Below are 16,485 nucleotides of genomic sequence, written 5' to 3' on the forward strand. Positions count from 1 at the left end.
AGTGCGCGTATGTATGTGTGAGAGTGCGCGTATGTATGTGTGAGAGTGCGCGTATGTATGTGTGAGAGTGCGCGTATGTATGTGTGAGAGTGCGCGTATGTATGTGTGAGAGTGCGCGTATGTATGTGTGAGAGTGCGCGTATGTATGTGTGAGAGTGCGCGTATGTATGTGTGAGAGTGCGCGTATGTATGTGTGAGAGTGCGCGTATGTATGTGTGAGAGTGCGCGTATGTATGTGTGAGAGTGCGCGTATGTATGTGTGAGAGTGCGCGTATGTATGTGTGAGAGTGCGCGTATGTATGTGCGAGAGTGCGCGTATGTATGTGTGAGAGTGCGCGTATGTATGTGTGAGAGTGCGCGTATGTATGTGTGAGAGTGCGCGTATGTATGTGTGAGAGTGCGCGTATGTATGTGTGAGAGTGCGCGTATGTATGTGTGAGAGTGCGCGTATGTATGTGTGAGAGTGCGCGTATGTATGTGTGAGAGTGAGAGAGTATGGGGGGGAATGTGCCAGACAAAGTGGGGCTATAAATGTCAAGGGAAGAACAGACAAAAAGGCTGTGCATTCCACTGGCTGCAAAGGTGGAAAAAGGCTACTGTGGCAAGGAGGTTTGGGCCATTGCCATTGAATAATTTACTGACATTTAATCAAGTATCAAAATTGTGGACAATGATGGTCCCCCAAGGTCCCTATGTTGACAAAGCCATGTGCAGAATCCCTTTACCAGGGTCCATTTGCCAAGTCCTGTGGTACTGTATGATTGGTGATGTGATAGGGCTGTGAACCTGAGAGTCCTAGTCAAGAATCTGAACACAGGCAACAGATGCATGAAAGGATTTTGATATCCATGTTGGTACAAAGTGTCTTTGAGTAGTAGCGTCTACTACTGAACAATCTGCTTTAGAGTATTCTTTCCTCACTGCAAATAGGGAGGCGGCTAGAAAAGGCACCCATAATAGGCTATCCCACTTCCTTCTGGCTGGGAAATCATATCTTGTGGAATCACCACCTATATGGTCAAAGGAAAAAAACTTTAAATTTTGCAACGTGAATTGTTAGAACATTTATGGATTTGCAAGTGACTATCCAGAAAGAGCTACAAATGTATCACATGATCTATCAAAACACCAAACTGACATAACCACTTTCAGTGAGACATGCCTTCCTGGTGTTTCAAGCAGCCCCAGGTGAAAGTCCCCAAACATTATTGATGTAGGCGAGACCTCTCGAGACCTAGGTGAGGAGGGATGAATGACTCCGAGTCATTATTCAACCCACCCTCTGCTGGTAGCAACAAGGGTTTAATTTAAGAAAGCTCCCTTCCCCTTGGGTACCTTCTCCATACCTAAAAGTTATGTTTAACAAAGTTGCTAATTCAACCAGGTTTTGGAGTTAAGACAGACTAAGTTTATTAACTGCTGAAAAAAAAGGAGAGAAGTAATGGTAACACACATGTATTTACATTCATACAAATAAGAAACAAATATAAATAAAAAGCTATACAGATGTCCTTGAGTTATGAGGAGTAGATGGTAACGAGGCGTGGCCAATACCAATTTTCAGTAAAGTTGGCTTTTGCTGATGAATGGCTGATTCTGTGGTTCAGGTATGTTGTAGCCCAATTGAGAGATTTCAATTTCTTTTCCCAGTCACTGTATTGCCTCTGGTATATATAGTCGCTTCCACCTGCTGTTTCTCAGCACACACAGCAACCAGCTGACAGAGAGAATGCCAGAAGCATTGTTGAATGCCTTGAATATTTGCTTGGCAGGCAGCTTAGCTTTTAAACCCCAAGTGTTTGTTTATTTCAAGAGCTGTGTACTTATCTGGCTAGGTCATTATAGCTAGGGGCCTTGATTCAAGATGTGGTATGGTGGCACAGTGGTTAGCACTGCTGCCTCACGGTGCCAGGGACCCAGGTTCGATTCCCGGCTTGGGTCACTGTCTGTGTGGGTTTCCTCCCACAAAGCAAAGATGTGCAGATTAGGGTGATTGGCCATGCTAAATTGCCCCTTAATGTCTAAGAGACTAGCTAGGGTAGATGCATGGGGTTATGGGGATTTGGCCTGGCTCGGATTGTGGTCAGTGCAGACTCAATGGGCTGAATGACCTCCTTCAGGATTCTATAATCATTATGTCCCTTTGTCTACCAGAGATGGTAATCAGACTTAATGTTTTTACAAGTACCTTGAATTGTCTGGACTCACTGCAAAAGTGCTCCATTGTTCAGTAGAAATACCCTACAGCCATTCCAGTTAGTGGCCAATGGTGCAATCATTAGCCATCTTCAATGTCATTTAAAATTATCCACTTAAAAAAGTATACAACTTGGATCCTTTTAAAGTCCAATATTTCCATATGAGTCCCAATTCTTTTCTCTATCATTGTACAACTGAGGAGCAGCAGCTGAAGAAACAAGCAGAGGGATACACCTTCCATGATCTTGTTGAGTGATGGTGCAGGCTCAAGGGGTTGAATGTCTTATTCCAATTCCTAAGGCATGTGTTCATAGAACTCTTTAATATTTTACTATATTTGTCAAACTTGCCTAAGTAAATGTAGTAACAGTTCTTTTTCCAAATCTGACACAATCACTTCAAATTTATTTCTGGGTACTGCATTTGCCACTCCTCTATCCTGTACGTTTATCTTTCACAGAATGTGGATGACTGGCTAGACCAGCATTTGGGGTGGCATGATGGCACAGCGGTTAGCACTGCTTCCTCTCAGCGCCAGGGACCTGGGTTCAGTTCACGGCTTGGGTCATTGTGCAGACTCTGCTCAGACATTCTCCCCATGTCCGCGTGGGTTTTCTCCGAGTACTTTGGTTTCCTCCCACAGTCCGAAAGACGTGCAGGTCAGGTGCATTGGCCATGCTAATTCTCCCTCAGTGTATCCAAACTGGAATGTGACAACTTGAGGATTTTCACAATAACTCCATTACTGTGTTAATGTAAGCCTATTTGTGACACTAATAAATAAAGGGGTGTTCATCATCAGAAAGCATCCGAGTGTAAACTTGATCATCTTTCTCGACCCGTTCAAACAGGGCGAATTTGCGGGGATTATCCACCACCATGAATTTGTTGAGGAGCGCTTTGATCACCTACTACATTCTTTATCAGGGCTGGTTGCAGGTGGCAGAGTGGAGATCACTGCTATCGCACGGTGTCAGGGACGTGGGTTTGATTCCAACTTTGCTGACTTTGTGGAGTTTGCACGTCCTCCCCCTGTCTACATGGTTTTCTTCAGTTGCTCCCACAGATCAAATATGTGCAGGTTGGGTGGATTTGCCGTGCTAGGTTGTCCTTAGGTGTCCCAAGATGTGCAGGTTGGTTGGATGGCCGTGGTGGATATGTGAGGTTGTGAGATTGCAGGGATGGGGTGGGGAAAGGACCTGGGTAAGGTATTCCACCAGAAAGTTGGTGCAGACTCGACAGGCCAAATGTCCACCTTTTGCACTTTAATTCTATAATTTAGTTGGCAACTGGTTACATCTTGTCAATCTGAAAAATATCTATTTACTTCGGCACTCTGCTCGCAATTTTCCAGCCAATCCTGTTCTCACGGCATCCTACCTTTAATAGAACATAAGAAATAGGAGCAGGAGTAGGCCATCTAGCCCTTCGAGCCTGCCCCGCCATTCAATAAGATCATGGTTGATCTGTCGTGGCTCAGTTCCACTTTCCCACCCTCTCCCCATAACCCTTAATCCCCTCGCTTATCAAAAACCCATCAAACCGCATCTTAAAAATATTTAGCGAGGCAGCCTCCACCACTTCAACGGGCAGAGAATTCCAGAGATTCACCACCCTTTGAGTGAAGAAGTTCCTCCTCAACTCCATTCTAAACCACCCCCCCCTTTATCTTGAGGCTGTGCCCCCTAGTCCTACTGTCCTTTCTGAGCGGGAAGAGTCTCTCCACCTCTATCCTATCCATCCCATTCATCATCTTATACGTCTCAATGAGATCTCCCCTCATTCTTCTAAACTCCAACGAGTACAAGCCTAGTTTATTCAGCCTCTCCTCATAGCTCAACCCCCTCAACTCCGGAATCAGCCTAGTAAACCTCCTCTGCACTCCCAAGGCCAAAATATCCTTGCGTAAGTGCGGCGACCAAAACTGCACACAGTACTCCAGCTGCGGCCTCACCAGTGCCCTATACAGCTGCAGCAAGACCCCCCTACTTTTATATTCAATCCCCCTCGCTATGAATGCCAGCATCCCATTAGCCTTCCTGATCACCTGCTGCACCTGCAGGCTGGGTTTTTGCGACTCATGCACAAGGACCCCGAGGTCCCTCTACACTGTCGCCTGCTGCAGTTTTTCGCCACGTAAGTAATAGTCCTTCCTACCATTATTCCTACCAAAGTGGACCAGCTCGCACTTGCCAACATTAAATTCCATTTGCCAGTTCCTGGCCCATTCGCCCAGCCTATCTAGATCCTTCTGCAGACTCTCCACACCCTCCGCGCAATTTGCCATTCTACCAATCTTGGTGTCATCAGCAAATTTCGACACCATACACTCGGTTCCCTCCTCCAGATCATCTATATAAATGGTAAATAGCTGAGGCCCCAGCACCGACCTCTGGGGCACTCCACTAGTCACCAACCGCCAATCCGAATAGCACCCATTGACCCCCACTCTCTGCCTCCTATTTGACAGCCAATCCTCTATCCACGCTAACACCCTACCCCCAACTCCATGCCCCCTTACCTTCTGCAATAACCTCTTGTTAATAACCTCTTAATATTATAGAATTATAGAGGTATACAGCATAGAAAAAGGCCCATCACATCTACCCAGTCAAAAGCAAACCACCTAACTATTCTCCAGCACTTGGCCCATAGCCTTGTATGTCTTGGCATCACAAGTGCAAATCTAAATACTTCTTAAATATTATAAGGGTCGCTGCCTCCACCACCTTTTCAAGCAGTGAGTTCCAGGCTGCACCACACTGTGTGAAAAGGTTTTTCTTCACAGCCCTCTAAACCTCCTGCTTCGTACATTAAATGTATGAGCTTGAATGTTACAACTCTCTTATGCTTTTTGATTCTTTGTATTTACCTTAAGTAATTTAATTCTATTAATAAAACATTATCTATCTATTACAAATCCAAATTGACATCCCTGATTAGCCCATATCCAAGTGCTAAATGGTCTCTACCATGATTGCAATCAGCACTTCTTTTGATTATATGCAGTGCGATATATAAATATCTAAAAATCAATATTACAAGAACGTGCACGTTTTGCAAGTATTGAGTTTAAATCAGTGTTCCCATTAACTAGGGTAAATTAACTATTAATAAGACCATATTTCGGGTTTCAGATATGTCGATGATAGCATTCTGGTTTAGATTTAACTGTCATAAGGCAACAGAATAAAACATACCTCTTTCCAAATCTCCACACCCTTGAGATTCAATTCATAAATGGAAACAATGCATACAAACACAAATAGGACTGAGTTGCACAGAGGCCAAAGCCTAAGTATTGTATTTGGTCCATGGATCATAGTTTGGACTTCCTGCGTGGCAAAAAATACTGCTTATATTTTGTTGTAGGATTTGAGCCAAGTATTTATCTGAACAGCCCCAATCACTCAAATATGATTAGACAGGCGAATAAACGAACGAATAGAAGACAGCAAAATATTAGTCCAGATAGCAGGAAACTAAATGGTTCCCCTTTTTAAATTTGAGTAGGCTAACAAGATGCCAATTTGTGCGCAGCCAGTCACAAAAATACTTATCAGACAACTGACTAAACTATTTTAATAGGTATTAAATTGCCAATGAATCTAGAATATATAAATCTAATTTTTGACTAAAAAAACTAAAAATGTAGCCCCTTTGATACTAAATAATGGTGTAAGCGGAAATTTTATCAGAAAAGAATTGTCAAGCAAAATTTGAAATTACATTCGATGACAAAAGCCTTTTTCAAGGAGGTAGGTTTTAAGGCAGATCAGAATACGGAAAGGTATAAAGAGGGATGTCTGCAGCATGAGTCACAGCAGGCTGAATGGTATGGTAAAGGAAGGGAATGATGGAAAAAAGTTCAAAGTCAGAGAAACAGAGACTTCAGAGGGCCACAGAGGAAAACAGTGTATTTAACTGGTATGTGGCCAGAACAAGTCGGTCTTCCAGATATGCTCACAAAGAGAATAGGAGAGAAACCAGAAAAAGATGAGGATTCAAGACTATCACAGAGTTAGCTCGGGGAAGAAATGGCTTGGGAGGTAAGGTGAAAGAAGAAGCAGAAAGGGCAACTAAATAGTCTCAATCTTAGTGACAAAGTCATCCACATGCTTCTTGCACTTGCTGTTAACATGAGGGTGGCGGGGACAGGAAGAGAGATTTAAGGAGTCATGGTAGTAAAGAAAACAAAGGAATATCCTCAATCTTCAGGCTGACCTCAGAATAAACAGTTTTGGCAAAGGAAAGTAAGACCTGATAACAGTGTGCAATAAATGCTTAGTTAGTGATGCCCACATCCCACAAAATAAATTTTAAAATACTTGATGTAATCAACCTGATCTAGTTAAATCATTCTTCCACCAGATATACTCAAGTATATGCTCCTAGAGTCATTGAGTTTTACAGCACAAAAAGAAGCCCTTTGTGTCTGTGCTGGCCATCAAACACCTACCTACTCTAATCCCATTTTCCAACACTTGATCTATAGCCTTGTATGCTATGATATTTCAAGTGATCATCATTTCAAGTGATCATCTAAATTCTTCTAAATGTTATGAGGGTTCCCACCTCTACCACTCTTTCAGAAAGCAAATTCCAGATCCCACCACTCTCTGGATGAGGCAGCGATTTTTGGGCGTGTGAGCAGGCAGCAAGAAAGGTACATTTTCTGTTTATACTTTTTAACTTTTTATTTCTAGTTTAAAGTCGCGAGTATCAGCGTTTTTTTTTTAAATTAGTTAGAAGCCGGAAGTCGTCACTAGGACGCTTACCGGTAGTTGTAGTTTTTTTTTCCTCGGTTTTATAAGCACCTACCTCCGTGTATCAGCCTCATTGTTCCTGAGGAGCAGCATCGAGAGGCAGCGATTTTTGGGCGTGTGAGGAGGCAGCAAGAAAGGTACATTTTCTGTTTATACTTTTTAACTTTTTATTTCTAGTTTAAAGTCGTGAGTATCGGCGGTTTTTTTAAAAAATTAGTTAGAAGCCGGAAGTCGTCACTAGGACGCTTACCGGTAGTTGTAGTTTTTTTTCTTGGGTCCCTGACCCTATAAATTAGAGCAGAGGGGACACCTGATCCTCTACACTGGTAGAGAATCCCACCCTCCCACCTCCTCTAACCTAATTATAAGTGTGTGGGAAGTTTTTTTTCTGCTGGTAATTGTTTCAGGGATGGCAGTTCAGGCAGTAAGCTGCATCTCCTGTGGGATGTATGTGGTGAGGGACTCCAGTAGTGTTTCTGGTGATTTTACTTGTAGGAAGTGTGTTCGATTGCAGCTTCTGGAGGAGCGTGTAAAGGAGCTGGAGGTGGAATTAGAGGAACTCCGCATAATTTGGGAGGCGGACATCAATAGGAGTTATAAGGAGATAGTCATTCCTAGAAATGAGTCTTGGGTAAATGCCAGGAAGAGGGGAAAGAAGCAATTGGGGGGATAATCCCCTGGGGCTGTTCCCCTCCAAAATAGGTTTTCGGTCCTGGAGGCTACAGTTGAGGAGGAATCAACTGGGGATAGCCAAAGGGAGCAGGTCTCTGGAGGTGAGCCTATTGTGAAAGCTCAGGTGGTTTGGGGATGTAAAAGATTGGGCCTAGTGATTGGGGACTCCACAGTTAGAGGGACGGATAGGAGAGTCGGAAGTAATGGTAGGGACTCAGGGCTGGTGTGTTGCCTACCAGGGGCTGGGGTCCGGGATGTATCGGAAAGGGTATTCAGGACTCTTAGGGGAGAGGGAGATCAACCCCAAGTTATAGTTCATGTGGGGACACATGACATAGGGAGGTTAAGGGAAGGGGATATTAAGCAGAGATTTATGGAGTTGGGGTGGAAACTAAGGGCCAAGTCAGAAAGAGTGGTTATCTCCGGACTCTTGCCTGTGCCACGGGATAGTTTAGAGAGGAATAGAGAGAGGGAAAGTTTGAACTCGTGGCTGAGGGGATGGTGCAGGAGGGAGGGGTTCAGGTACTTGAGCAATTGGGGCTCATTCTGGGGAAGGTGGGACCTCTGTAAGAGTGATGGTCTGCACCTGAATCAGAGGGGAACCAATATCCTGGGGGGTAAATTTGCAAAGGCTATGCAGGGAGGTTTAAACTGATTCGGAGGAGGGGTGGGATCCTGAGTAGAGGGGGTGAAAGTGAGGGGGGCATAGATGGGGACTGCAATGCACGGCATCGCTGGGGTGGGGCGGAGCAGGGTTTGAAATGCGTATACTTTAATGCGAGGAGTATTCGCAATAAAGTAGATGAACTTGCAGCGTGGATCAGTACCTGGGACTTTGATGTTGTGGCCATTTCAGAGACATGGATAGAGCAGGGTCAGAATGGTTGTTGCAGGTTCCGGGGTTCAAATGCTTTAGTCGGAGTACAGAAGGAAGTAGAAGGGGGGGAGGGGTAGCATTATTAGTCAAGGACTGTGTCACAGTGTCAGAGAGGAAGTTTGATGAGGACTTGTCTGTTGAGGTAGTATGGGCGGAGATTAGAAATAGGAGAGGAGAGGTCACCCTGTTGGGAGTCTTTTATAGACCTCCTAAAAGTTCTACAGAGGTTGAGGAAAGGATTGCGGAGACGATCCTGGTTAGGAGTGAAAGTAATAGGGTAATTGTTATGGGGGACTTTAACTTTACTAATATTGATTGGAATTGCTATAGCTCTGGCTCGTTAGAGGGGGCAGTTTTTGTACAAAGCGTGCAGGAAGGTTTTTTGACTCAGTATGTTGATAGGCCAACTAGAGGTGAGGCTATATTGGATTTGGTGCTGGGAAATGAGCCAGACCAGGTGCTGGACTTGGAAGTTGGTGTGCATTTTGGTGATAGTGACCACAATTCGGTTACGTTCACCTTAGTGATGGAAAGGGTTAGGCATGAACCTCGGGTCAGTAGTTTTAGCTGGGGGAAGGGTAATTATGAGGCTATTAGGAGAGAATTAGGAAGCATAGGTTGGACTAGGAGACTACAGGGACTGGGAACGTCCGAAATGTGGAGTTTTTTCAAGGAGCAGCTACTGCGAGTCCTTGATTGGCACGTCCCTGTCAGGCAAGGAGGAATTGGTAGAGCTAGGGAACCGTGGTGCACTAAAAAAGTTGATTCGTTGGTTAAAAAGAAAAAGGAGGCTTATGTTCGGATGAGACTTGAGGGCTCAGGTAGTGCACTAGAAAGCTTTAGATTGGCTAGGAGGGAGTTGAAGAGTGAATTAAGAAGGGCTAAAAGAGGACATGAGAAGACTTTGGCTGATAGGATTAAGGACAATCCTAAGGCGTTCTATAGGTACGTTAAGAACAGAAGGTTGGTTAGGACAAGATTAGGACCAGTTACAGACAGCAGAGGGAAGTTGTGTGTGGAACCGGAAGAGATTGGTGAGGCATTGAACCAATATTTCTCTTCGGTGTTCACGCAGGGGGACATGAATGTAGCTGAGAACACTGGGTTGCAGGGGTGTAAACTAGACAGTATTGCAGTTGATAAGGGGGATGTGCTGGATATTCTTGAGGGTTTGAAAATAGATAAGTCCCCTGGTCCGGACGGGATTTACCCTAGGATTCTCTGGGAGGCAAGAGAGGTGATTGCAGAGCCTCTGGCTCTGATCTTCAGGTCGTCGTTGGTCTCAGGTATAGTACCGGAAGATTGGAGGATAGCGAACGTTGTCCCATCGTTTAAGAAGGGGAACAGAGACTTCCCCGGGAATTATAGACCGGTGACTCTTACTTCTGTTGTGGGCAAGGTTTTAGAAAAAATTATTAGGGATAGGATTTATAGTTATTTGGAGAGTAATGAATTGATTGGAGATAGTCAGCATGGTTTTGTAGCGGGTAGGTCGTGCCTTACTAACCTTATTGAGTTTTTTGAGAAAGTGACCAAAGAGGTGGATGGGGGAAAGGCAGTTGACGTGGTATATATGGATTTTAGTAAGGCGTTTGATAAGGTTCACCGTGGTAGGCTTCTGCAGAAAATGCAGATGTATGGGATTGAGGGTAATCTAGGAAATTGGATCAGGAATTGGCTAGCGGATAGGAGACAGAGGGTGGTGGTTGATGGTAAATATTCGTCATGGAGTTCAGTTACGAGTGGTGTGCCTCAGGGATCTGTTTTGGGGCCACTGCTGTTTGTAATTTTTATTAATGATCTGGATGAGGGTATAGTTGGGTGGATTAGTAAATTTGCTGATGACACCAAAGTCGGAGGTATGGTAGATTGTGAGGAAGGGTGTCATAGTTTGCAGGGTGACTTAAGACAGGTTGCAGAGCTGGGCCGAGAGGTGGCGGATGGCGTTTAATGCGGAGAAGTGTGAGGTAATTCACTTTGGTAGGAATAACAGATGTGTCGAGTATAGGGCTAACGGGAGGACTCTGAATAGTGTGGATGAACAGAGGGATCTAGGTGTATGTGTACATAGATCCCTGAAAGTAGGGAATCAAGTAGATAAGGTTGTTAAGAAGGCATACGGTGTCTTGGCGTTTATCGGTAGGGGGATTGAATTTAGGAGTCGCAGCGTCATGTTGCAACTGTACACAACTCTGGTGCGGCCGCACTTGGAGTATTGTGTGCAGTTCTGGTCCCCACATTATAGGAAGGATGTGGAGGCTTTGGAGAGGGTGCAGAGGAGGTTTACCAGGATGTTGCCTGGTATGGAGGGGAGGTCCTATGAGGAGAGACTGAGGGATTTTGGGTTGTTTTCGCTAGAAAGAAGGCGGCTAAGAGGGGATCTTATTGAAACATATAAGATGATTAGAGGTTTAGATAGGGTGGATAGTGATAGCCTTTTTCCTCGGATGGAGAAAGCTAGCACGAGGGGGCATGGCTCTAAATTAAGGGGAGGTAGTTATAGGACGGATGTCGGGGTAGGTTCTTTACCCAGAGGGTGGTGAGGGATTGGAATGCCCTGCCTGCTGCAGTTGTAAATGCACCTAGTTTGGGGACGTTTAAGAGATCCGTGGATAGGTTTATGGATGAAAAGGGATTGGTTTAGGTTAGAGGGTCATTGTTTTTTAACTGGTCGGCGCAACATCGTGGGCCGAAGGGCCTGTTCTGCGCTGTAATGTTCTATGTTCTAAGATTAGGAAGCAGGAAGACAGGGCATGAGATAATTGTTTAATAACGTTTACTCTTGTTTTTATTCTCATAAAAAAAAGTTAATGATCAGTCTCCAGAGTACAGGTGACAGATGCTTTTGGATTTATTTGAGGGCTTACATTGCCATCTACTGGATTTTCATGTTAGTACATAATACCAAATAAAAACTATATTGAAGCTGTAGAAATTTAGTGAAGAACAATGGTAGTGTTGTTTGGGAGTCTCTTTAAAAATTGAATCATTTGTATCTTGCCTAATTTTGTTTTACAATTGTCATAGAATCCTTAGAATATTCTGATACAGGTTTATCAACCTTAAATGTTAACTGATTTGCCCTCCATGGATAAACCTGAACCTATTGAGCATTTCCAGCATTTTGTTTCAGATTCCTAATATCTGTTGTATTTTGTGTTGGAAATGATGCAGTAATTTTACTGATGATCTACTTTGTTATTCCTGTAGGAAACATAATTACTACATGTGACACGCATGCAATAATTTTCAAAGACCTGTTTTAATCATTAGGAATGTAGGATTTAGGAGCAAGCCATTTGGCCCTTCAAGCCTGCTCTGCATTTGATAAAATAATGGCTGATCCACTTCCCCACATAACTGTTGCCTCCATTGTCCATCAAAAGCTCTGATAAATTGATAATGGACAATTTTACAGTGTAATGCATTTAAAAAGCCAAAATTTCTATTAGAATTGCTCAGAGAACCAGAGGGGCAACTGAACAAGTGTTCAGAGATAAGATTTAAGCAGAAATAAATATCCTCTTGTCTGATGATCTAATCACTTCATTCATCACAATTCCACCGAAAAAGGGCAAGACATGGGGCTAGCATCCTTACCTTGTGAAAAAAAAAATCCCTTTACAGAAAGTAGCCATCCCAGCAAACCCAGCAAAGAAAAGGCAGCATATCCGAGGATGCACATATGAAGAGATTGAATGAAAACCAGATAGAAGTCCGATCCTTGACAAGCCCAATATTCAACACCAAAGCCATTAACAGAATTGATACTTGGAATACTCTTCCAGAGTGGGAAGATGTCCTAGTGCTGTGAGAGAGGTGAGCCTATTGACTTGACATCTTGGGCATTATGAGATATGGTGGCCACGCCATGGGCAACCCAGTGGGAAGGGCACAAGAATCCTGTACACTGGGCAAGAACACCACAATCCATGGAATTGGCTTCATATGCAACAGATGCTCAGCACAAATGTTAGCTGGGTAGAAAACAGTGAACTATTGTATCCAGATTCCACTCAATGTACACGAAAATCCTTCACACATAGGTTTACACACCAGAGTCAGATGCAGAGGAAGAGAAAGATAAATTACATCACCAATTGCAGGATATGCTGGACAGGGCACCCAGCTATGAAATCAAGCTACTGATCATAGAATCCCTACAATGCAGAAAGAGGCCATTTGGCCCATTGAGTCTGCATCGACCACAATCTCACCCAAGCCCTATTCCATAACCCCACACATTTAAGCTGCTAATCCCCCTGACAATAGGGGGCAATTTAGCATAGCCAATAATTCTAACTCACACATCTTTGGATTGTAGGAGAAAACCAGAACACCTGGAGGAAACCCATGTAGACACGGGGAGAACACGCAAACTCTACACAGTGACCAGAAGCCGGAATTGAACCTGGGACCCTGGCGCTGTGAGGCAGCAGTGACCCAGTGCCGATCAGTGATCCAAATAATAAACTCAGTGGCGACCAACAAGGAATTAACAGTACAATCAGTCCCCCGGCTCAACATACGTTCAACGAAAATTATAAGCATCTTCTGGGCTCCTCCAAAAGCATTGGGAATACCTTCTTCAAACACCAGGAAAACCACAAAAAGACATGGAAGTCTCCAGATAGTAACACCCTAATTATGAGTGAATATAAACGCATTAACAGCAGATGAAGGATATTCCCACAAGTTGTCCACACATGTTGAGATGCTGATGTAGGATCAGACTACCATCTTGTGTTAGGTAAGATCCAGCTGAAGGCAGTGACAATCACAAAGTCACAACGGCTATTTGCAACAGAAAATAAAAAGCCAGGATCATATTGCAGTTTCCAGCAGATCCTCTCCAACAGATTCAGAGTTCGGTAAAATCAAGGATAGAGGCCATCAAGGAGAGGAGAGGAACCAACAAAGAGCAATGGATTCACTGACTCAAAGTGGAAGTTGATTGATGAAAGAAAGCTGTTCAAAATCAAGAGGGACCAGAAAAAGAACATTGAGCAAGGACAAGAAGTCTAGAAGATGGATAAAACAAAGAAGAAGAGCTGGAGATACAAACAGGAATGGTTACAAGTTAGAAGGCAGAGAGATTTTAGAAGTGGCAAATAATAATGACTCCGCCTGCCCCACCATTCAATAAGATCATGGCTGATCTGTTGTGGCTCAGTTCCACTTTCCCGCCCTCTCCCCATAACCCTTAATCCCCTCTCTTATCAAGAACCCATCAACCCGCTTCTTAAAAACATTTAGCGAGGCAGCCTCCACCACTTCAACGGGCAGAGAATTCCAGAGATTCACCACCCTTTGAGTGAAGAAGTTCCTCCTCAACTCCGTTCTAAACCGCCTCCCCTTTATCTTGAGGCTGTGCCCCCTAGTCCTACTGTCTTTTTTGAGCGGGAAGAGTCTCTCCACCTCTATCCTATCCATCCCATTCATCATCTTATACGTCTCAATGAGATCTCCCCTCATTCTTCTAAACTCTAACGAGTACAAGCCTAGTTTATTCAGCCTCTCCTCATAGCTCAACCCCCTCAACTCCGGTATCAGCCTAGTAAACCTCCTCTGCACTCCCTCCAGGGCCAAAATATCCTTGCGCAGGTGCGGCGCCCAAAACTGCACACAGTACTCCAGCTGCGGCCTCACCAATGCCCTATACAGCTGCAGCAAGACCTCCCTACTTTTATATTCAATCCCCCTCGCTGTGAAGGCCAGCATCCCATTCGCCTTCCTGACCACCTGCTGCACCTGCAAGCTGGGTTTTTGCGACTCATGCACAAGGACCCCGAGGTCCCTCTGCACCGTCGCCTGCTGCAGTTTTTCGCCACGTAAGTAATAGTCCTTCCTACCATTCTTCCTACCAAAGTGGACCACCTCACACTTGCCAACATTAAATTCCATTTGCCATTTCCTGGCCCATTCGCCCAGCCTATCTAGATCCTTCTGCAGACTCTCCACACCCTCCGCACAATTTGCCTTTCCCCAGGCTCGAAGGGCTAGATGGCCTACTCCTGCTCCTATTTCTTATGTTCTTATGTTCTTATGTTCAAAACACTGTACAGGATCTTTACGGAATGGACTGGGCCAAGAATCAAAGGTACTGATCAATGAAGGAAAGGAAAGAGTAAGGACAGCAGGGATATTTTAACAGAAGAAGAGCAGGAGTCAAAGTAGGTAAAACACCTTCAGGCATCACAGACACCTTGGACATCATTACAGGCTGTATATTCACCCCATTCCTTTCATTCATTGATTTCAACATGAGGAAGGTGATGATGGGTGCAGACTTTGGCCTCCAATAGCAACATCACCAGTTAATGGACCTGGATTTTGCAGATAACACTGCCTTCCTGGCTGAAAGATCACATGAACTTCAAGGTAGTTCTCCCTGTGTCTGCATGGGTTTTCTCTGAGTGCTCCAGTTTCCTCACACATTCTGAAAGACATACTGGTTAGGTGATTTTGAGCCCCTTCACCTGATGAAGGGGCAGCGCTCTGAAAGTTGGTGGCTTGTGCTACCAAATAAACCTGTTGGACTTTAACCTAGTGTTGTGAGACTTCTTACTGTCCATCGCCAGCATCTCAGGTGTGCATTGGACACACTAAATTCTCCCTCCGTGCACCCAAACAGGCGTAGGAGTGTGGCGACCAGGGGAACTTCATTGCAGTGTTAATGTAAGCCAGCTTGGGACACTAATAAATAAACTTCACTACTTAAAACACACACAGATCATTTGGGCCCTCCCTCTCCGAGGCCTTACCTCCCACTCCACCATGAAGGTATTGACCTCCTGCACTCCGGCCTCTCGGCTCCTGCTGAATTCCTCGCGGACATAACGGTCACCCAACGCGCGCAGCTCGGGCGGCAGCAGCCGGTGCACGCGCAAGATCCGTTTGTAGAGCGCGCGCAACCGCCGCGAGGCCATCCGTCTCCCCGGCAACCAGCCTGCCACCAACTCGCCGGAAGTACCTGCTCTGCCACACAGGTACGGCGGCACCGATATTCCTCCCCATGAATTGTTTCTGTTTCGCGGGATGGCGTATCTATCCGAATGCGTATCTTTGCGACACCATATATTCTCGGAATTAATGGAAAAGGAAATATATGTTAACAATTGACATCTTTTGTTGGATGTATTTTGCATTACTTGCGGTCTTGTGGCATCGGTTCCGGGGCTCGTCGCACAGGGGGATGGTTGATGCTGCTGCACCAGGCCCTGGTGACTCGTGATTGGTTGTTGCTGCAGAGAGGCAATTAAAGGTGGTGCTAAGATCTGAATGGAGCAGCATCACGTGTGTTCAACATAGAAACATATATTTAGAGCAAAATACTACGACTATACAAATCGAGTCATAAACTGCACGGAAAGAGGCCTTGGGTCACTATGTGTGGAGTTTGCACGTTCTCCTTGTGTCTGTGTGGGTTTCCTCCAGGTGCTCCGGTTTCTTCCCACAGGCCGAAAGACGGTGCTGGTTAGGCATGCATTGGCCATGCTAAGTTCTCCCTCAGTGCACCCGAACAGGCATCAGAGTGTGGCGACTGGGGGACTTTCACAGTAACTTCATTGCAGTGTTAATATAAGCCTATTTGTGACAGTAATAAACAAACTTTAAACTTACAGCCAATTGTGTCTACAGGCTGAAAAGGCTATCCCCCAATCTCAATTACTGAGGCTACTCTTAGCTCTATTGGCCAAATATTTTGTATTGAGGGTTTCTCTCCTGATCTCAGCTGCCCTTTGAAAAAATGTCCTCAACTTCCAATTTCTCCAACTTCTACCAATTTCTTCAAATTTGTGCACCCTGCCGTTAATGGTGATGCCATCAGGTCCATCCTATCCACTATCTTGGCTTCTAGTTATTGTATATGTCTCAATTAAATCTTCTTTCAGCCATCCTTATCCCCAAGAAAACAATTACAGCCTATCACTTTCTTTCCTCATAGCTAAAGTTTTCACTTTCTAGCAA

The 16,485-nt window shown here is 44.7% G+C and overlaps 1 protein-coding gene across 1 annotated transcript in view; it reads right to left on the reverse strand.

Moving 5' to 3' along the window:
• Positions 1–15,710, reverse strand: part of sdhaf3 (succinate dehydrogenase complex assembly factor 3) — a 44,317-nt gene extending 28,607 nt beyond the window's left edge. Inside the window, exon 1 of the mRNA XM_080207789.1 lies at positions 15,279–15,710. Coding sequence (XP_080063915.1) covers positions 15,279–15,662 — 384 coding nt within the window. The 5' untranslated portion in view covers positions 15,663–15,710. The remainder of the gene's footprint in view (positions 1–15,278) is intronic.
• Positions 15,711–16,485: the final 775 nt, after the last annotated feature.

Source organism: Carcharhinus amblyrhynchos, chromosome 2, assembly GCF_965287045.1.
Source record: "Carcharhinus amblyrhynchos chromosome 2, sCarAmb.v2.hapA, whole genome shotgun sequence".
Lineage (NCBI taxonomy): Eukaryota > Metazoa > Chordata > Chondrichthyes > Carcharhiniformes > Carcharhinidae > Carcharhinus > Carcharhinus amblyrhynchos.